The sequence below is a fragment of the Leptinotarsa decemlineata genome, unplaced genomic scaffold (genome assembly GCF_025532065.1).
Source record: "Leptinotarsa decemlineata unplaced genomic scaffold, Ldec_3_MD MMD2_tig00026282_RagTag_RagTag, whole genome shotgun sequence".
Lineage (NCBI taxonomy): Eukaryota > Metazoa > Arthropoda > Insecta > Coleoptera > Chrysomelidae > Leptinotarsa > Leptinotarsa decemlineata.
The window spans coordinates 8374719-8398566 of record NW_027412668.1 but is presented as its reverse complement, the minus strand read 5'-3'; the positions used below and the strand labels follow the sequence as shown (position 1 = coordinate 8398566).

Below are 23848 nucleotides of genomic sequence, written 5' to 3'. Positions count from 1 at the left end.
TGTCAATGAGAACTTTTTTTGGACAATAAAGCATATTTATTATAATTGATATTATAAATCTTATGTGAATCGCTACTTTCGCACAGGCACCACTCTGAGAGCGCCTTAAGAATTTTCGTGTAGTGATTGTGTTTTGTCCTTGAAAAAATCCATGATTTTTGAAATTATAATGAAATTATAAAGAGTAATTGTGTAATAATTTGATGAAATACCAAATTATCAAACGTATTCTAAAAACACTTTATTGTGTGATTTTCACTAGAAAGTTTTACAAAAACGCAACACGTGTTTCGCTATACAATGGCTTCCTCGGGCGTGTCTTAATAACTAATTCTACACATCAAATGCTATATATACCTTATTCTACAATTTGAGGCACCTGAATTTCAAGTACCTGATATTTTACCTAAGTTTGTAATAAATTTAATTACCTGAGTTCATGTTCCATTTTCCACATTTGAAAAAATATTCAGTAGCGGAGAGTTATTTAATTCTGATTGATCATTCAGTGAATTACCCGAATTCCTGAATCTATTGATTTCTAAACATTCTAGAATATTGAGTTTCAAACTCTTCTCTTATAAATGTAACACATCGTATTCATGATTGAACTCATGTCCTTCTGCTAATAGGTGGTTTGCAAATGCGGAATTGGTCATTGGAACATTTGCAAAAAATTTGCAAACCACCTATTGGCCAAAAGAAGTTGGTGATCATCGACCTATATGAACGCCGTTGTTGGCCGATGACGTCGCCAGCCCAGATTCTACAATTTTGTTTGTTTACGTACCCATTCATCTAGAAATGGGCCTCATCGCTGAAGATGATTTTTTGATTAAAGATAGGGTCAGTTGCCAACTGCTTCAGAGTCGATTCAGCGAACACACGTCTTGTCTATGGTCGTTCACCTTCAATTCCTGGTTTGGTTGAATTTTGTATGATTGCAATATTCGCCAAGTTGTGGTCTGTGAAAGGCCTAGTTCTTGCAAGTGACCCGAAATTGACTGCCTCGGATTCTCCTGCACACCCTCACAGAGAGCAGAGATATCTTCGGCTTACCTTGCGTTTCCTCGACGTACCGGTATTGGTTCATTGTTAACTTGGACATTAAAGTGGACTCAAATGTATCCACCATATTGCAAAAAGTCCACTCGATAGGACGATTATGGTAACCGTAAAATGAACGGAGCGCGCGGTACGTTGCTCGAACAGAACACCAATTTTGATTGAACAATTTCAATATTTGCATCTGTTGTTGAATGTTGTTGAATGATATATCCATCCATGGTGATTCGGCAAAACAGGCTAAAAAAATTACAACTAATTTGACAGATAGATGACAGATGACAAGTGGCTTCAACAATATGGCCGGTATGACCGAAAAAATACGAATTTGATGATAGCCCTTATCATGAACCCCAATTTATCTTCATTCCATTCGGTTGAACAGATGTAATGTATTTAATTTGTGAAAAACTTCATCATTTCAATATTAATTTTCCAACGGATGTACATTCAAATGAGTTTTCCACTGAAGTTCTTCGTGTCTAATGAACAACACAGAAACGTTGGTCCTTTATTTTGTAGACTGACTTGATAACAAAATTATCAGGAAAATATCCACAATTTCAAAGTCATTAATGGAACACAAATTGAGTCGATTTTGACAAAAACGTCTATTTTAAAGTGTTCTCGAGAAAACAAGGACATAATAGCTTCTCTGAATAGGCTATTAAGCGCTACAGCCGCCTGGTGAGAGTCTTAATCAACTATATTGTTCGTTGAAAAGGGATTATTTTGCGGGTAATCGATCAATTGAGTAGGATGACATTTGCTCAACAGTAATATTTCCCAGATGACTATGGAAAAACTGGAATATTGAACTCATATTGCATCCCATATTCTCAAATGTATAAATGTAGGGTTGTGTCTGCTATAAGTTCGGTATAATTTTTCGATTTTTCAGAAAAAGTTTCAAACACGGAGACAAAAACTGCCCAGCTTCAGCTTGCCTGAAGCTCAGTCAAAAAATGTCTTGGTCGAGTACTTTCGTGTGTTGTCTAACCATATGCAGAGACTCGGACTGTCAGAATACAGTGTGTGTCGCTCTGTTTGGAAAATGATGAAATAGCAGAGCACATACTTTGTGCATGCCCCGCTGGGGACTCAATCAGGTTTTTAGAGTTTGGCAGAGCCGTAATATCCCCATCTGACCTGAAAGACCACTCGCCATACAAACTAATCGGCTTCATTAAGAAGCTGGGTTTATTTGATCGAGTGTGAATAGGTATGAGCCACAATGAACCCTTGCAGGTTGCGGTGGAGGGTCGAATCAACGAACTCACTATGGATCTAACTTAACTTTGAAATCGATCATTAAGTAATTTACTCGTTCACTGTGTGGAAACGTTTGAAAATGCAAATGTTTTGAGTTTTATTTCTAGAAATTTATTTTCTATCTGTATCTATCCTCGATAGAGTCATCAGGTTATTTTGACTCATTTCAGATATTACTTTCAACGAGGTGAGATATGCACATTATCAATGAATGAGTACGCACTATTGATGAAATTCAAAACATTTTGAAGATTTTTTATGTATCGAAAGGGATTTAATTTTTCAATCAAAAACGACGTATCGTAAGAAAAACTCAACAGAACTTTTTCATTCCACATTGAAGCAGTTCAAAAATAAATTGAAATTTGAGAAAAATTCATTGGCGTAGCAAATTTCTCTTCAAAAATATCGAAGTCAATTCCCGTACCAGGCCACTATTAAAATTGAAAATCATTTTTAAGTGAAGTTTTATCAACTGTCACTGCTCATCAAACATCACTGAAATATCCCTAATGGTTTCGGGAATAATGAATAACTTTCATGTTTTTCATTAAACTTCAGAACCTCGTATTTTCGTAACGGAACATTTTTGGACCAATCCATCATGCATATCGATTAAAATCATCTTGTATATTTTCCACCTACAATTGGGTTTTCGAACTTGCTGGGGGACATCAATGGAATTGACGAATAACTAGATCAACAAATAACTACATTATATAATGACATTCACGCTACATTTTCCAGCCAGTTTTATCCTTTGTTTTTAATAATCAAATCGAACACTCTATGTTGCAACAAAAATCGCTTCCGTGCCTCCACCCCACCCTCCGCTTTAATTGAATATTCTCGTCTATACAGCGGAATGCAAACCAGGGTTGTTTGGACACCCCCACAACAATCTGATATAGGTATTTTGGCATCGAGGGTCGTGAATGGGTTCGAGCCTCCAGGGTAATTGGGATTATAGCTTCGAAATTCCATCGGTTTTGGATTGTCGTCAACTGAGCATGATTAATTATTTAAGTATCACGAGGGCCGGAGAATATGTGTAATTATGATTAATTCGGGTTTTTATTCGCCTCACATATGTTTTTACCCCTTTACAAGAATTGGCTGATTAATATATTGTTTCCTTGATTGTTTTTCGATTTATCTGGACTTGGGACAAATAATAATAATAATAATAATCAACGTTATTCAGTATTTAATATTACTTTATAGGCGAAGTTTAGCCATTAGCTACTCTTACACTCAACCTAATATGCATTATAAGAAAAAAATTAAAAATAACTGGACCAAATAAAAATAGATTCTGTGATGAAATAAATCGTTTAATGTTCAATGTATATACATTCAATTCTTCTGATCACATATTGAATTTTGCTTTTAGTTTCTTTTCCAATGTGGATTTCGAAAATTGCATAAGATCCTTAGTAATCGTATTATGAAAAAATACAGCAAGGAAGGAAAATAATTTTTGAACTGGGCTGACGACTGACGAGGAATGTGTGAGTTTTCGTTAGTTCGAAGGTTGAAAGGATGGAGCTCTAACCTCTTTGTCAATTTATTGAATAGAGAAACAGGTATTTCAGATTTCAGCACTAAATAAGCGATATTGCAGTAGTTATATTCCCTGACATCGGACATTGATACCCAACCAAGGTTGGCACCAGCTTGGGAAATGTGTTCAAATTCACGTATTCCCAAAATGAAACGAACACACGAATTTTGCACTCGTTGTATTTTGAATTGATTAGCAAAATCCAAGAAGGGATCATATATAGGGTATCCATAGTTGATTTTCGAAAGGATAAGCAATTATGAAAGTAGCTTTTTTGTGCTAAAGGACAAGCTCTGTCTATATGGATAAAAAACTTTGAGAGTAGCGTAGGATTTGATCATAAGCTGTTTTACATGTGCGTTGAATTTTAAATCTTGATCGAAAGTGATTCCCAAGTTTATTGCAGAGTCAACCGATTTGAGTATTTGGTCACCTATCTTGAGTTCCATATGATCTTTATCATATTGTCTTTGGTTTATGTTGCCGATGAACATGATATGGCATTTGCTAGGATTCACCTTCAAATTGTGTTTGCTCGACAGAGTTTCTATGACTTCAAAGTCATCATTTATTTGATTTTGGGATACTAAGATGTTATTAAGTTAGATATTATGGTATAACTGGGTGTCATCCGCAAATGCTTGTACCTGACAATGCTTAATTTGAGGAAAAATATCTGCAGTGTATAACAAAAATAGGATAGGACCAAAAATTGAGCCTTGAGGTACTCCTGATCTAACCCTTTCAAGGGATACAAATATTTTCAGGACAGATATTCATTCAGGAAAATACTTTCGGCTCTCTACTTCTCCTCCAATATTTGAATAATGTATCACTTCCAAATGAAAGAAGAAAAGAGTCAAATATGTCAATGGAATGTCGGTTTGCGAAATTTCGATCCACAGTACCTTTCCAACAGATCCAAAAGTACCTTTTGATATCTGTTGTTCAAATAATAACTGGAAAATTTTATGACATCAGTTGAACATCCATAGTATTTGAGCTTGGAAAGAAGGAGTTTGTGGCTGATGGTATCAAACGCCTCAGAAAAATCTAATAATACTAGAGCGGTGAGTTTTTTTCATTGATATTGGCTACAATACTATCACTAACATTAAGTAGAGCAGTACCTGGTACTGCCTGGTAGTTTGGAACGTTTTTTTCGGATGTAATGAAGGCTGTCAGTTGAGTGTGGATAGCTCTTTCAAGAATTTTAGAAACAGCTGATAAGATACTTATTGGGCGAAAATCTGAGAGAGTAAGTGGATTTTTCAATTCAGGTAGCGGTTTAACAATGGCTTCTTTCCATACTTTGGGAAAATACGCTTTTTCCAGGAAGTAATTGATGATATGAGTTAGGTAACAATCAATAAAGGGGCTGCAGTATTTAAGCATACATAAAGTAATACAGTCAGCTCCACACGCATTGGATTTTAGACAATTGAGAATGTTGTTCACTTCAGAAATGGTGAGAAATTTAAAATTGAACTTGCTTTCGACATTATTGAAGCGATTATTATCATAGTAGTGAAGTAGGTCGCCGTCGGACTCTTTATCAAAAAAGACAGAGCAGAAGTAATCGTTGATTTCGTCTGAATTCTGGAGGTGACTAGGGATAGCGACTGGTGTTTTATTCAAAACGTGACGGTTGAGTTCTTTCCAAAGATGTTTGGAATTATTCGTACTGAGGAGTCGATCATGGAATGCCTCGCGGCGAATTGCGGCTAACGACGCTCCCAATCAAATAAGTAGGTAGTTATTTTGTATTTAGCCAACGCATCATCACATTCTTTCATCATAACTCTTAAAGGATATGTGAGCCATGGTGATTTAGGTTTGCTTACTCCTACTGTTCTGATTGGGGCATGGTTATCAAAGGAAGCGAGCAGTACGTTATTGAAAAAATCAATTTTTTTATCGAGATCATTAATATGGAAAATATCGTTGAGTGGTGTGTTTTTCAAGTCCTTAAGGAATCTGTTGAGGTGGAAATTATTAAAATTCCTGAAGGTAATAAGTTTGGAGTCACGCTGAAGTTTTTCAATTTTCATTTTGCAAAATACAAGGTTGCGGTCTGATATATACTAGCATCAAGTACTTCGAAGGTACTTATGAGACTGGGGTTAGATAGGAAAATGGGGTCTAACAATGAGAGCGATGTATCACATATCCTAGGGAGCTCATTGATTATTTGCTTAAAGTCATAGGCATCAAAACATTTGCAGAGGATATTTTCGGGTTTGAGTAGGTCAATGTTCATATCGCCTAGACAGATAATTTCGTCTACATTGGGTATAATTTGCGAAAGGGACTCATCAACATCACTTATGAATTGATTAACGTTTCCAGGATGGTCTGTATAATACTACTTATGGCTATTTTACGATTGTTTACTTTGATCTGTATCCAGAGTTGTTCAATATTCTCATCAAAAGTGAAAGGAAAATTATATCTAGAACATAAAATAGTGACATGAAGTACAACACCTCCATCGCGAGATCTTGTTCTGTCTGACATAGATACTGTGTCATCTCTTAGGTCGTTAGTAAGCCATGTTTCAGTTATCGCCACAATGTCATAAGACTGAACACCATTTTTAAATTCCTGAAAAGATGATATCAGAGATCTCACATTCAAATGGCATAAAACTCATTCATACATAAAAAGTATAAAATTAATGTAAAAACAGACCTAAGTCAGTGTTTGTTTCAGATAGACGTAAAAACGAGCAAGGTTGTCTCAGCAACAAAGAAAAGAGAAGAATATAGATAAATTATTTTCGTTGATTCAAGTTTATACTGTTAGATATAGTGATCAAGTGATTTTGGAAGTAATTAAATTTGTATTGCTGATTGAATTCGAAATATCACGTAGATGGACTGACGGCTGCTTTTGACCTCAGAAAAGTTTTCCGAGATCCTCTTCATGCTTCAACTGATGTTTATTGCCCCAATTTTGGCGAAGATGTTTAACCCTTGTGACCAACCATTTTCTTTCCCAAATTTTCCTTAGGCTCTGATCAACAGATTGTATCTCAGTTTTGTTGAATCTTTTATAAGAATCATTTCAGAACTTTTGAGCTGCCTTTTATTCATAAACGCTTTATTGTGTAGGGAATCGGTTGTAATCTTTATCATAACACCTCTGGGTTTGCTGGAACCAGGTACAAATGATCCAAGGCGATGGCAACTCATATGAGAAGACATTTCAACTCGTGTAATTATATTTCTTTCTTCAAAAAGTTTGGACACAATATCATTGAGGTTTTCCCCCTTTTTTCTTCGAGCCCGAATAATTTCAAATGGCACATTTTGGATTTTTGCTCTAAGAAATCGATTCTAGATTCCAGAGCTCAGTTGAGTTTTTTTTATAGAATATACTTCATTTGATAATAGTGTGATTTTATTATTGAGACCTTCAATTTCATCGGCGAGTTTACTGTACACCATTTCGGCCAACTTGTCGGCAAAATTTTCCAAACTGACAGAGCACCCGACAATACGTCTAGCTTGCTTCGAAGCACATCACAGAGTGTGATTGTTTCAGAAATAATATTTCAAAACCTTCAAATTTCATCGATACATTTCCATTTTTTTAAAAAAACTTCGTTTTGGCGGTCTAGCTTTTCATTATTTCATCGGTTTGAAGGAAATGATCGGACAAATTCCACTGTGATGTTATCCATGACTGTAGCCAACTTGGTGTTGCGAGAAAGGGTGGAAAACGAAGTTATTTCTCGAAATTAGTTTTTGCGCTTTCGAAAGAGTTGAAACTAAATTTTCTAGCTGAAATGGAGCTATAGTACGGATACAGTAGTAGAAGAAATCGACTCACTGTTTCGCTGCTATAGGGCTCTGCTTTGATGGTTTGGCCTGAACGTCTCCTGTTGTCGTAAAGGATCCGCGTGGCGATCCGATTCAAAAAGGATCGTTTTGGTTGTTAAAAGTGCAAACAAGAATAGATTTCGAATCGTGACAATTCCTGTCGATCATTTAAATCGTAGGGCACCAGCTTTTCGAATTTTTTTACCTTTCCAATACGTTTTTATGGGAGCTGACGCCCAGTTTATGATGAGTCCGGGCCCACCAGGGCCCTCACTGCAGGTCATCCACTTCGAGGTCATCTTCGAGGCTAAAATTTCTGGATCGAAATTTCGCAAACCGACATTTCATCGACATATTTGACTCTTTTCTTCTTTCATTTGGTAGTAATACATTATTCAGATCTTGTAGGAGAAGTAGAGAGCCGGAAGTGTTTTCCTGAATAAATATCTGTCCTGAATATATTTGCTTTCAAATGAATTATTCTATGGCTGGAATTGAAATATCTAATATGAATTATTTCTACTACACTTCAGAAACAATAAATACCCAAAGAGGTGCAGATAAGTAGTTATAAACTCACCAAAAACTGCAAACTGAAAGTTCATCTAAAAGTTGAAAGCTTTCTTCATTGAAGAAGTTGAATTTTAAGAACTACTACAATTCTTCATCATATCCTGATGATGTCAAGTTTGTTGAGAATTTTCCAAAATGCCCATTTCACTCCCGAAGTTCTGATATCTCCTATTAATTGATTGATTCTACACCAGAGGTTTCAGTTCAACCTTTTTGTGATATAATCATTCTAATGTATTATTTTCGAAGTGTCAATTTGAAATTAGTTCGATCTACTAATATTGCGCCTCCATCATATGTCGCAATTCAGTACTCGCTTTGCTTATTACGAGAGGATTTATTGTCGCTTCACCCAACCCTCATTCATCCAAATAATGAAATAACTCATTGAAAAAACTCAATAAAATATCTATTACAGAAAAAACAGTAAAAATACGCTCAGGAATGAACTAACACTAGATAGTTAAAAAATACCAATAAAGGAATCACCAAAAACTCATATTATACTGCTACCCAGCAGGATCGCAGGAAAGGAGATGTGCTGTATTCTACAAATGCTCTGCAACCGTTTTTGAAGAGTGATCAATGACTACCGAATACCCAATACTTTCTCCTTTTGATCTTGACCTTCCTCAATATTTATGAAGATTCATATGCTGAGGTTGCAACTTTACTTGGGTCACCGTACTAAGGTGGAATGCTTAATACGCATGCGTGCAACGTTGCGTATTTAGAGATTGTTTTATATTTCTATATCCTGTAATCGTATCAATTTTGATGTCTATGAACTTGGAATATCAAAAGATGGAATTGTGGATACTGAGTGTTTTTGTTCGAGAATATTGGAGTTGAGGTTCCATATTTGACAATATCACTCATTATGGAACCCAGGAAAAACTCACTACTACAGTTTACTGTAATTTTCATAATCTGCTTGAGAAAGTTATCACTTAGTTTAATATGTGTCATGGTAGTATCACATTCTGTAATGGATTTTCAAATAGCGGCCAGTTCCATTGAGTTATTTATTAAAAGCTTTGTTTTTGTATTAGTGTTCACGTTATTGTACAGAGAATAATAAAATCAATTGAGAATCAGTCTTAGACTTTTCCATGATAAATATGTTCAAATGCCAACACAAATTGATGATATATAATTCATGTTACGGCAAACGTAGCAATTTTAAGTTAATGGCAATAATCATCAAACTAACATCAAGCATTGATAACTCATAAATTATGTAGGTACACTGATTCTATCAACCATGGAATATTGAATTATTCATTTTACATTAAATATTCAAAAAAACGGTGATGTGATCATTGATCTACTACATTCTGAAAGCGTCAATAGTTATCCAGTTTTTACATTACCGTAGTTTGTACCCACTATTTCAATCAGTTCTATGCATGAACTACTATTTGCACAACAGAATAATGAACTAAATAATAACTATAGTTCAAACGAGGCACACATAAAAAAACTCTCGTTAGAAAACTGAGCTGACAGTTTCAGAATGATTTTATATAAACATTTTCATGTATGACAAATCTTGCATGTTTATATCAATATCTCTGTACGTACCTGGACAAGCAAAAACAAGTCGATGTTGTTTATTTAGACTTTCAAAAAGTCTTAGACCAAATAGACCATTATGTTCTCCTCAGCAAATTGACAAAATTGGGACTCTCCAACCAACTGCTTACTCTAATTAAATTATATCTAGTTAACAGAAAACAATTGGTCGAATATGAGCTTTCAAATCGGCCCAGTATGTAGTTACATCTGGGGTACCACAAGGTTCTAATCTTGGACCTCTTTTATTTTCAATTTTTATTAATGACTTGACCTCTTTGAATATTCCTAGCCTACAATTTTCAGACAACCTGAAACTATATTATAGAATCGACGACATTATTGATTGCCAATATGTACAATATGAATTAGATGTAATCAAACTTTGGTGTAATAATAATCGTCTACAACTGAACGTATCCAAATGTAAAATGATATCATTTACAACAAAAAAGCGAATTTCAATGTACGATTATTCAATCAACAAAACTACAGTCAACCGCGTACATGAGATAAAGATCTTGGTATAGCAAACGACAGTAAATCAATATTCACAACACATATAAGGAATATGACTGCTGATGCAAATAGGATGCTTGGATTCGTTTACAGAAATGGCAAAAATCTTCAAAAGTATTGCCACCTCAAAATTGCTATATTTTACGTATGCCAGATCTAAGTTAGATTATGGCTCTGTGTTATGGAATCCAATTGACGACTACCAAAAAACATCAATTGAGAGCGTGCAAAGGAAGTTCCTGAATATCTTATGTTTAGAAGTTGATGGCCAATACCCCACGGGAGGCATCGATCATAACATTTTGTTGACACGATTTGATATGACATCTTTGGAAAATAGGTTATGCTTAGTATAAAATTCCTGCATTAATTACTGAACAACAATATTGACAGTACGGTTCTTTTACCCGGTATCAATGTCTTCGTACAAAAAAGTGAAGGTCGACACAATCTGAAATTCTATTGTCATCATGCACAAATGTTATGCTACGATCACCATTGAATTTTATGTGAACACTGCGATATTCACTTCGACTCTCTGATCGCCTTGGTACCTATTTTGTATTCACAATCACTTTTAATAATACTATAAATAACATTTATGTCAGTACTGCTACATTGCATGATTTGTAACTTTTTGTGTTATATAATCAATTTTTCATTCCTCTTTTGAAACTCTACTCATACGAATATTTTATATATACTTTGTTTTAGCATTTACTTTTATACATTTCAATATTTATACTCTGAAATAAAAGCATTTCTGGTAACTGGGTACTCCTGTTGGAAATATATTGCTTTTTTTTCAACAGTGAGTAGGTGATAAAGTTTAGTAACTTGTTGTTCACTTGAACAGGAGAATTTCCACTGTGAGTTCTTGTTACTCTTATTTTCAATAGTATTATCCAGTAGTGCCCAGTTTGAACATTTCAAATAGTGAAATTTTGTGTTGAGGTTGAACTTCTACTTAGCAACTGAATGAAAAAAGTCCTTTTTTATAACATTAAGAGCACTTGTCGTTGTTATATTGCTGGATATAGAATCAAATAAAAAGTCACCCGACTATTATTTTCGCTCATAATTTTCGACGTGAAGTGTTTCACGATTTTTTCACAGTCTCAGTATTGAATGCGTTATTCAGGGTGGTTCATTTTAACTATAATGCGCTATAATATAATATATTGCATAGAAAAGAGACTAAAAATCTAATAAATCGCTCAGTTGACGATAGTATACTTGATTAGTGAACAAACGTCATTTTTGTGAATGATAAATATTTTTATCAACTTTTCTGGGATCTTTGTATTAAAACAGTTGTGGGAATGACAAATTTTTAATTCTCCTCGATAAGTAGATTCGAAGAAATTTGCCAAAAAGAAAATGTTTTTCTACCAGTATCAATAAAAACATCTACAAATTTTTTGGATACTTATTCTGATCTTTTGAAGAGCTACATCTTGCTTTGACTTCAGAACTAAAATTCAGTTGTATTCCACAATCCATTTCTAGAAAGTTTCAAAGCAGAGATCGAACCCATCCATAATGTGGTAAACTCCTTGAGTGAATCTCAGTGAAGGTTTGATAGAAATTTAAGCTCGAAATTACAGTAAAAAACCAAAATTTATGGAAATTAGTAGTTTCTGTCACTCATTTTTCTTTCCAAAAATCATATTTCTGCTCATATTCTTCACTTTATTATAGGTTGTTAATCCCATTCGTGAACGCTTCTCGAAGATACTTATCAGATTCTGTTTCTGTTTCTATTATATCAAACCCTTTTTCCAAGGGATACATGTTGGAACAAATGACATAATTACCGAAGATTAAGGTCAATTCAAAAGCACATGATTCAATTTTATCGAATACCAGTTCAGAGTGCTTTTTTCTGTAACACCTTAAAATGTGTCAATTATAAAATTTTCAGAAGCAAAATGATATAAAAGCTCGCAGAATATGAAATGGGATGAGTTGACGTCGTTGTATTTCCCAACATGAAGATTTCAAAGAATACAGCTCATCCGAATGAAATAGAAAAACAAATTAATCTATTTGAATACAGCTGAAACGAGCTGGTTCGTCTGACAGATGTATCGAAAGAAAATACATTTACAGAAAAACGCATGTTCTATCAGTAGCGTAACTACATTTTCTTACGAGGAGTTTTATTGTAATTGGAAAGATGTGACTTTGTTACTCTAATTGTCTACCTCCAGAATTGCAGCGACTGCATATGAGAAGCATGTAACAAAAGTTACAATAATAATAATATTGATTACGAGGATATTGTTGGAATAATCTGTTTCTGTCCTGATGTTCCATTTCTACTGCAATTGTTGGTTTGGGTGTTACTCTAAATACAGATATGAATTTCAAGTGTCAGAATGAAAACAAAAATATTCGGGAACTATCGGGAAACCAACATTTATAAACTGAAATACAAAGTGGAATCCAACATTGAAACTATTCGTTAACCGATTAGAATATGTATAAAGAAAAACAATAAGAACTATCATTTATATATTTTATCGGCACAGTTAAAACAATTCTTTTAGCTACACCCAATGAAAAAATATTCAACATAATTCTAAAATTGATAATTAAATCTAAAATATCAAATGATGAAAAGAGAAATGAAACTTTCTATGTTTTTTACCCTTTTTTTTGTAACTAACGTTACTGCAATTTCTTCCTATACGGACATTTTCAAACTAATTATATAGTACGAAACCGCAGCAACGTTAGTTACAAATAAAAGTGGTAAAAAACATAGAAAGTTCCATTTCTCTTTTCTTCATTATGATTTCCTACCATGTAGTAACGGCTACATCCATCAATGTACTGGAATATGAATATAAAACGTATCAACTCGATTGATTCGAAAATTCTGTGGCAGAATAAACTTCGATTTGATGCCAGGCGGGTGGGTCTTGAAAAAATATATCGGCACAGACATTACTTTCATCGGAAAGAAATCTTCTCTCACACGAATATTGAGGCGGATTTCCACCAAACGAAGTCGCTCGCGACTAGTTTCATTCCTTAAGGATACCTTGCGAATAGATTCTTCAAATTCTCTGGGGCGACTTCATTGATTCCAGTGGCGCATTTGCTTTCTCAGCTGCAGAAAATTCCGGAAAAACCTGCAGCACCACATCATCTGAAGATCTTGATCTGCCAATGTCCTTTCTTTCATAAAACAAAATGTATGTGTCTCCAGAGGTTCCAATAAATTCAATATATCGCCAAAACACTTCATGACACGACTCTCCTCAAACTTAAACCAGTCCGTTTCGTCTTTGACCAAGGTGTAATAATGACCAGATTCAATGCCAGAACCACAGTGAACAATAACTGCATGAAGATTATTATAGTGTACAGAAATTCACATACCTTTTTGCTACTTCTGGAATATTTACTACAAAGTAAACAGGTGAAGATTTTTCCAGCAAAACATTTACAAACACAAGACGAGATAGACCGTACGAAATCATTCAATCCAGAGCAGTCAGGAAGGAGTATTGATTCTGATATTTTTTTGCTCACGAAGATGATACGTTCTTACTGCAGCTGCACGAATAGGTGTTTGAGTTTGGTGAATAAGCAGAAAACATTCTCATTCTCGTTCATCGTTAAAACCTCGTTCTTGAAATTCTTTGATCCTTTCAAATGATGAAGGGTTTCGTAGAGGGATCGATTTGGCTTTCATTTCATGAAGCTCTTTCACTAAAAGGGACCCAGAACCACAAGGACTGCAACTCATATTTGGGGCGCAAGAATGATCATTGTCTATTGACCGCACTGAAAAAGAAGGAGGTGGATCAATCACTTGCGCATCAAACTTGATAGTAGACTGATGAATATCCACATATCTCGGCTTCTTTCGAGGATATTTTAGTTCCGTACTGAAATGAGGGCAATGCATGATCTCATCAAAATTATGCGAAGGAGGAATAGTTCCAAGGACCGGAGCAGCATCACCTCGTTGAATAGCAATACTAATTCTTTCTATCAAAAAAGATGTAGAACGGTAATCTTTCGTTGCTTGGCCTATTCTCCTTCCGAGTTCATGAACGAATACCAGAGACTCCAGGCCATAAACACCAAAAGTTTAGAATCGCTAATGGATGGAACAGATAGTTATTACCAAGATTTTGGTGTGTTTTTTCATTTCAATTCCTCGCCAGACAATGCTGCTGTTCCAGCAGACTTCGAACTTTCGGGTAGATGGAAAGCCGCGACCGTGTCAACGCAAGTGAAGTCCCATACTACAGGTTTACCATATTTCCATGGTATGAGAGACATACCATCGGTCGTTTACCATCATCTCGACTGCTACCTAAGGGTTCCAGAATTGCAGGAACATCCGCTGACACCATAGTTTTTTTTATATGTCGTTCACCTGGTGATGCCGAGATATACGCCCTATACTCTTCCTGAAACTCAAACCATTTGTATCTTTCTCATCAACTATACTACCGCAAACACATGTATGAGGCACACAAATAGATAACTTGTCATATTCATCAATTTGGCCTACAAATTGAAAAAAACAATTGAAAAGAATTGAAAGAATCACTAATACTTCTCTTTCTTAAGTGGTTGACGTTTCCTGAAAAAATATTTTTCCGTTTTCAGCTCTAATAGTTTGAGGCGAGAGTTTTATAGTGAATTTCAGGTTTTGTGAAGGAAAAAGGATTGTTTCCCAAACGTCAACCATTTTAGAAAGCCAAGTATTGATGTTTAATTTTTTTCAATCAATTCATTCAATATTTCAGGCAAAATCATTCAGTACTGATCGATTGGATTTTTCAGAAGATCATATTACGCAGTAACTTTCCAGGGTCAACTTTTCAGTTTGACCTTCACTACATTTCAGCAGATTCTATCGATTAAGCTTGTATTTTTTATATTGTGGAAGGTTATGAATCCAAAAAAAAAACAGTGGAAAATATCAAGTACTCCACAAAGAATTAATGATAATGAAACATTCAGCTTGTTGTAAGTCCCGTACTACAGACAAAAAAAATAAATTCTTCACAGTCCCAGGTTGCGTCTTGGAAAAGCTATCATCTATTCCGTTAACAAGTTGGATCGATGCCAGACAGGTATGCATTTGGGAAAACTTGAAACAATGAAACATATTTACGCCTGAACGCTCCATACTCATCGCTATTTCAAAGCACGTTTGCTGCGAATTGAAGACACCGAACATTAATCGTGCTACGACGAATTCAGCAGCTGCTCTAGACGCAGTAGTGACAGTGTTGTGCATAATGAGGGTGAAAAGGAAATCTTACCCAGTGTTCAGTTGAAATGAATGGATTAGAATTGAAATACTCCATGAATGTGTTGTGAGAAGGTACCTAACAATAAAATATATTTATAATGAAAATATGGCTGATATTACGGTGTAAGATACCCCACAGAGAACATTCATGCAGATAATTCTCCTTCTTCAATGGAATGATTACCCGAAGGCCGGTTTCGAAGTATTACTTGTCATCAGTGTAGGACAGAACAAACTCGGGAAACTTTGTATTCTAATAGAGTTTGGTAAATGAGGTACTTCTTTTCGGTTTGGAGGTTCATTTCCTAGATAGAGCATTACTTTATGACAGTTGAATACCTTCAGTCTCAGACAAAGTTTTCGTATCAACACCTCATGTTAGACTTAGTTGGTTAGACTTAGTTGGATCAGCCATATTGAAATAACTACTCGTAAGCTGTCTAGTGTTTTATCTGTTCTTAGACAACTGTCTCCATCCCACAGTTGAATCTTTGGATTTCAGAAATTTCAAAAATAATATCGAGAGATATCTTTTCAACTACTGTTTCTACTCACTCAAAGAATATGCTGCTGTATGGTCAATTGAAAATGATTCATGTTGTAAAGCTGTGATTAAGTCTGTTCTTATGTTTGTTGACCTTTCTATATTAGTATCTTTATTTTATTACCATTCATGTGAAACCGTGATCATTTTAAGGAATTTCGATATGTCAGTTTTATTTATTTATAAAATTTATTACTTTAATCTAGAGACGTTGTTGCTCATTTTGAGTGTCTGACTTAGAATATATGTCAGATATAGTACGAGTATATATTGCAAGTCATGTAGTATATATGACTTGCCATACAAAATTTATTTGACCACTTTATATACAAACTGTATTTTGTATATAAAGTGGTCAAATTAATTACTCTACTACGTGAAGTAGACGATGAAGCTGCTTCGATTAGATCTGTCCTGTACTGATGTAGAATAGTACTCTGAAACCAGTCTGTATGTGATCACTCGATTGATGTTGTCGAGATTCTGCTATTGGGAAAACGGGAAGAATCTCTGTCCAAAACTAAAATTATTTTTAGAATAAACTGAACCAAAGAATCAAGTCAATATCAGAAGATGTTGGGTATAGTAATGAAGTTCCACTGCATTTAGTTTTGGAAATACGAGAACATAAAACTTATTCATTCAATAATATACAGATAGAAATGTGAAATAGTAATTCAGTGTCTGTTCTGTTTGAATGCTCGTAAACTTCTGCCTGTCCTTCTCATCGACCTCAGGGTTGTGTCTAGTATCCAGGAGGGGAGTAAATATACAGGGTGAACGCCTGAACATGGCTCCACCTTGAAACGATTGGCTTTCAATGTCCTCTATTGGGAGTGAACATATTCCGTTGAAGGATCTCTTGACCATTCCAGTTAAAGTCTGAATGGTTGCTACGCATTGCTACGGTTGATACCATCCTTGCCTGGATGCGCTGCCTCGATTCTTGCAAGCTTCCATACCATGGGTGGTTGGTTCTCCTCTTTTATCAACACGATACTTCCCATCTCTAATTGTTGTTGATACTTTTTCCATTTGAGCCTTTGCTGAACTTCGGAAATTAACTCTTTGCTCCATCTTTTCCAAAAATGTTAAGTGATTTGCTGCATCCTTTCATATGATGACAGTTTGTTTTGTGGACGGTTCTCAAATCTGAATCTGGTACCCCAATGAGTGATCTCTTACAATTTGAACAACGGCATATTTTGCTATAGTGACCCAGACAAAGGCTATTCGTGCATAGTTTTGAATTTTTTACACGTTCGATTCTTTAGCTAACAGAAAGTTTTAAGAAATCTTTACAAGTTTGACTGTAATGCCCTCGTTAGCAAAATACACATTTTGCTTTGTTTCCGTACTTGTGATGTGAAAAACCTTTGTACCGCTTTGCTTAGTGTATGTTTTATCAACAAGCCTTTCGTTCTGATTTGATTGTAGCGCTTCTAAGAAATCAGCTCGGGATTTTAGAAATTTCTTCAGATCATCTAAAGTAGGAACGTCTTTATTCACTCTGTATTTTTCCCATTCATGAACTGTTATTGAATCTTGTTTTGAGTCTCAACTCATTACACCTCGAACTTCACTGTTTGAAAACTCCTTCATTTGAAGAACTGCTTTAATGTGGAATAAGCTTCCTGAGGACGTTTTTCCAATGGACTCAATCTCCAGCGATTCTAATCTAATGTGAATCACTACTTTCGGACAGGCACAGTTCCAAGAGCGCCTTAGAAATTTTCCTGAAGTGCTTGTGTTTCGTCTATAAGAAAATAAAAAAAAACATAAAGGGTTACTAATCCGACACATGAAAATAATCTCTAAAAATTCAGAAATCGCACGAATGTCTCAAACTACAAAAATTCATAAAAAATATTGAAAAAAAAAAAAACATTTTCAAAGCGTTCGATCTAGTGTGTCATGATGATGTGCTGGATACATCTTAGTTAGGGGGTTTATGGATCATCTGAGTTATTATACATTATATCCATACAACTATATTATAAAATTTTGTATCATTCTGCTATGACTAAGACTATCGGCGACGAGATACTAAATGGAATAAAATGAATGGAATTACACAAATTTTTCAAGATAAAAATTGGCATATGGTTGCAAAGTTTTCCTAGATTTTATTTTCATACCAGAATGGATTTAGGAAATAAGTATATTTGGATGAGTTATTGACGAAAAGGAAGTAATGAAAAACTATGATGTACTCATCAAACTTTCCACACATGTTTCCCAACAATGTTATGATCTGTTGTCATCTTCGTGTTCTGATGTTTCTCTCAGCCTTCAATTAGGATCAAATGATCTGGTATCTGTAGAGTAGGGAGGGTGAGTGTAGACTCACAGCACTCAGGCCACATATGACCCATTGTACATCCTCCCGAGGAGTTGTCCTCCTAGGTCATCGTCCATCCTGTCCTGTCCAGGAAGGTGAACAGGTCATTAGGAGGCATCTTCTTTATATTAGCAGGTGTAGGCCAAGACTCGCCGAACACACACTCTTTGGCAACCTTGAGATGTCTCACGGTGGCGTCCGCGAAGGTTTTGGAAGGTGCAGCGATATCACTGTCGTTGCGCGGCTTCTTCAACCTTCTGGGGGGTCCGTCCATGGAGGTGCACAAGTGAGGGAGCTTTTCTGCAAGAGCAGCCAGTTGCCTGACTTTATTCAAGGCGGAGCTTTTGGCATCCACCGCAGGAAGTGCCTTTGCTGTTGGAGGAGATCTACTATGTCCAGCCTCATTCCAAGCGGTAGATTGGGTTGGACATTTCTGTTCATCCCCAGTCACTGCCTTAGATTGAGGTGAGCATTTCTGCCTAGCGTCGGGATTGATTTTTTTTTTGTTTTTTCTGTTTTTATGTTGTTTCATTCAAGTGTGTTCCCATGATTAGCAAGGGAAGAGTTGGTCACCTCTGACAGAGCCCCATTATGATAGTATATGAAGAGTTATATTATTTCACTCTTCATGTGAAAATTGTGTGTCTGTACTCTGAAATAATAAAGAAAGCATTCTATATTTACGGGTAGTGCCTTTTTCAAAATTACGCAGCATACTAGCACAGAACTTTGCCTTCTGCGGATTTTTTGTTTTTCAAGTATGGTTTGCTCGATTGTATATTAAGAAATATATATCTCATAGCATCTACTCGAACGAACATTTTTGTCATCCTCATCATTATCATCATCAAATTCGTAAATAGTGGTACTAGTAGAACTCATAGTTTCAAAAATTGTGAAATACACCATCTCAGCTTTCAGAATATTCAAAAACTCATATTTCACTATAGATATTTCATATAAGATGAAGTGGAGTAAATGTGATAACGGGTAATTGTGATAACGCGCAATGATTTATATTCAAATTCATAAATGATGCTGCCATCTATCTTACAACTTTTCAAGCTTGTATACGAATAAGTACGACATTAGACGAAACGATATTACGTACTGGTGTAGTTGCAAAGGGCGTTACAATTTCTGATTATCGTATTACCTAACTGTCAGATCGACAAGTGTTTTGAAATTTCCCCGAGAAACTTTTGCTGATAAGGTAAGTCCACACCGGTATATCTGGCATTATGGTTCATGAGTTATATTTTGTGTTTATGAATCATTTTGATGTTATAATCACGCCGAGTATATTATTTGGGCATATATCACATTTGCCCTTTGAAAAGTACTTAGGTGGGAAAAATGTGATTGACTAATTTGGGGTAATTGTGAGATCTGTTTAAAAAAATCTGTTTTAAAATCTCTCTTTCCGTTAACCAGCTGTCGCACCCCTACGAACGACAACCCTCAGAAGTCGAAACTTGTGCGAGCTAAGGATTAACGAGGTCTTACGTTATAACGTGTGATTCCTAACGGGTTGGACGATAGCAATAAAGATCGATTGTTCAGACTAGGGCTTGAACCACCGACCAATACGGCAGTCAATTCGAGTGAGTGAATAAAGCACCCACGCCGAACCGCTTGGCTACCGACCGATGATATATAATACATTTACCCCGTTGTTTCAGATACATCATGATTCGAACATACATCAGGAAAAAAAGTACAGATGACATGAAATATTCCAAGGATGCGTTGAATTCAGCAATAGAAGAAGTGATTGCAAGACGGGCTTTAAAAGAATACAAAATACCATATGTAACACTCTATAGTCGTGTTAAAGGTATCCGAGGACAGAAAAAAATTAATAAAGGACGTCCTATAGATATTGCAATAACAGAAGAACTGAAATTGGCCAATGGCCTGAAAACTTTAGAGAAGTGGGGATTTGGGTCGTCGAGGAAAGAAGTATTTGAAGTCGTTGGGAAATTTGTAACGAAAAACAAAATCAAAACAAGTTTCAAAAATGAAATCCCTGGTGAGGACTGGTTTTTAAACTTCAAAAACGTCATAATATGAGCTTGAAAATTCCACAAAATTTGGAATATGCTCGTGAAAAAGCATTAGACCCATTCATAATCTATGAATATTTAGACTTGTTGGAGAGAACTTTGATAGAGCTTCAACTCCTCGACAAGCCACATAGAATATGAAATTTAGACGAGAGCAGCCTAAGTATAGACCCTAGAAAGTCTAAAGTGGTCGTTGCAATCAACAAACCATCGCGATCGTCAAGAACTATAAGTTCCCCGGGTAAGGAGAACACTATAATATTGCTAATGTGTAATGCAAGTGGTAATAAAGCGCCACCATTAATAATATATAAAGGCAAACACCTATGGGACCAGTGGCTTGCTCCTTCGAAAAAAGATTTTCCAGGCACCGTATATGCTGCAAGCAAGAACGGCTGGATGAAGAGTAATATTTTCACAGGATATTTCCTGAAGACTTCGATTCCAGACCTTGGACCAGAACGTCCTGTTTTGATAATTTACGATGGTCATTCAACCCATGTAGGTTTAAAAATACTTGAAACAGCAATTCAGAATGATATTACAATATTGAAGCTTCCCCCGCACACCAGCCATTTGCTACAACCCTTGGATCTTTCTTTTTTTCGGCCATTCAAATCGAAATGGGATGAAAAACTCATTTCTTGACAACGACAACATGTGGGCCAGAAATTACCGAAGAGAATTTTCTCACAGTTTCTCTGTTCCACCTGGAAAGATATTTCAACTGAAGTTATAAAAGGTGGATTCCGAAAAGCCGGAATTTCACCATTGAATAAAATTATCATTCCAGAAGAAGTTTTTCCACCAGAAGCTCTCAAAAGATGGAAAGATCATGAGGTTGTTGAACACAATGCAGAAGCTGTCGTGATGAAAAATAGTCTTACTGTTGATGGAAGTTCGAAACCAGATGATACTGAAGTGGTTAGTACATCAGGAGAAATATCAACAAATATAAATTTGATAAAAAACACAACTACGAATGGGCATTCGATTCTAGATGGCAATGTAGTGACTTCTACATCGTCAGAAATATATGTGAAAGAACCTAGTGGTAAAAACTCGTTCGAAAACCTATTATTAGCTTCAGTTCGCCAAGTACCTATATCAGTTCAACAAAAGAAAAACAAACAAGTGTCACGGTTCGGAATTGTTAAAATCAGAAGAGGCGATGAATCGACTAAGAGAACGAATTAAAAAACCGCAAGGAAATGAAGAAAAAAACGAGCAGAATCAACAAAGAAAAATAAGAAAAAGCGTAAACTTCCATCCAGCAGTGAAGACAATGAGCCAGAGTCCCCACCTTGTATGGATTCTGACTACTCAGAAGAGTTTTGGCAGGAAATAGAGAACAATACAAACGATGAAAATGAAGATATTGACCACACTATAACTCCTACTTCTTGGGTATCAGTGGAATACCATATCAAGAAAACGATCAAGCATTTCGTTGGAAAGGTGACCGAGGCTTATGACGATGGTTAGATGGTCAAATTCACAAGATTTTCAAAAAACACATTTTCGTGGCCAGAAACGGTGGATAACGACATTGTTAACCAAAGTGATGTAGTTATGGTTTTGCCAGAGCCGCGTCAATAGACGCGGTTCTTTTATAGTCGCGGTGTCATTCGAAGGCTATAACTTAGCCTATTAGTGTGTTATCAATGTGAATGACAGATCTATTATTCATATTTATATTTTTCCTTATATTTCACCTAACACTTTTTATGATCAGAAAGGAAGTTCATTTTACATTTTGACGAAGGAATAGAAAAAAATCATAACTTTTTTCTTCATTAAGATATTTTAAGTTTGTGAGAATTAAAATAATCAATAAACTATAAATGTTATACATTGTATATATCTTTATCACATTTGCCACAAATGTTGGGGTAAATGTGTTACACCTACATTGTTTCGAAAAATACCACCTCAGATTTTTCAACAAGGCATTAAAAAATATATATGTTCTACTATCAGTTTTAAAATATATTTTTATCATCGTTGTTGAACAAGGAAAAATATGTTCCATCGAAAGTATTATTTTAGGCCTCTTCTTCGAGAACTATTGAAAAACTATATCACATTTACCCCACTTCACTTCAATGGCAATGATTAGTAACCTATTTGAATGATCCAAATTAGATTTGTATTGAATGAAATTATCATTGAGTAGAAACGTCATAAATCAAGTGAAACTGTTTCATCCATCATGATTAGCAATGAGTTAGCGACACTAAAAACTTCTTCATCATCATTTATCATCCACAAAGTATGTAATATCACTACAAACATAACTCGCTATTCTCTCATGCATGCCTCATCTCTAACATCCCTCTTCTGTTTTTCCCAGCATCAGTACTGTCAAGAGTCAGACTACGACAGCTGCTGCGTTTCGAGCAGTAGCCCCCTGACATCATCAGTATCATCGAACAGTCACTGCCCTCCTGCACCCTCAAGTCCGCGCCCCAGGATGACCGTAAACTCGCAGTCGGGCCCCCCAAAGTCCCCACGACCACCCGACGACCTTATCACCACTGCCACTTCCGCCCTGAGGCGCCTTCATTTTAAGACGGGAAGGAACGCCACAAAAAATTCCACCACGAAACAACAGGTAGAGTTGGTGTATGAATGTTCGGTTTGTGTCAAATTCATGGTGTCCTTTTGTGTTCTATGTTTAATAGTAATGAGAGCAGTTTTTTTAATTGCTTTCGTTATAACGAGAGAAAAATGGATATATTCTTTGGAAAAAAAGTTTCGTGGAGGAGTCACTGTTTCTTGATGCTCACAAAAATGAAGGCGCAAAACAATATTAAAACCACATGTCACAAGAAACAGTTAACCATATTGAGTCGAACATTACAACGATAATATTTGAATTGAAGGGGTTATATTTTTAGGAGTGATTGATTTTTGGAAAAGAAAGTTTTGACTTTCTACTACTCCATCTTGATACAAACATTTGTTGTGGTTTTCATTCCACAACGAATGTTTGAAATACAAACTGAGTAGAGAAAAGTATCGTCTGTATAATTCAGTGTTCATATAGAAGTATTTGTTTCGAAAGAATTTTTTCTTTCGTGTAATTCCATGTTTATATGAGAGTAGCTGTTTCAGGAGGGCTTTCTTTCAGTTTGTGTCTGAAAGTTGCTCCTTTCCATGATATACACTATCCATGTATAGAGATATAGAGATATGTATATGTATAGAGATATATA

At 35.6% G+C, this 23848-nt stretch overlaps 1 protein-coding gene across 1 annotated transcript in view; it reads left to right on the top strand.

Annotated features, from left to right (window-relative positions):
- The first annotated feature begins 22987 nt into the window (after positions 1–22987).
- The window catches only part of LOC111502440 (uncharacterized), a 188159-nt gene continuing 187298 nt past the window's right edge, over positions 22988–23848 (top strand). Inside the window, exon 1 of the mRNA XM_023156529.2 lies at positions 22988–23244. Within this exon, the coding sequence (XP_023012297.2) occupies positions 23104–23244 (141 nt within the window). The 5' untranslated portion in view covers positions 22988–23103. The remainder of the gene's footprint in view (positions 23245–23848) is intronic.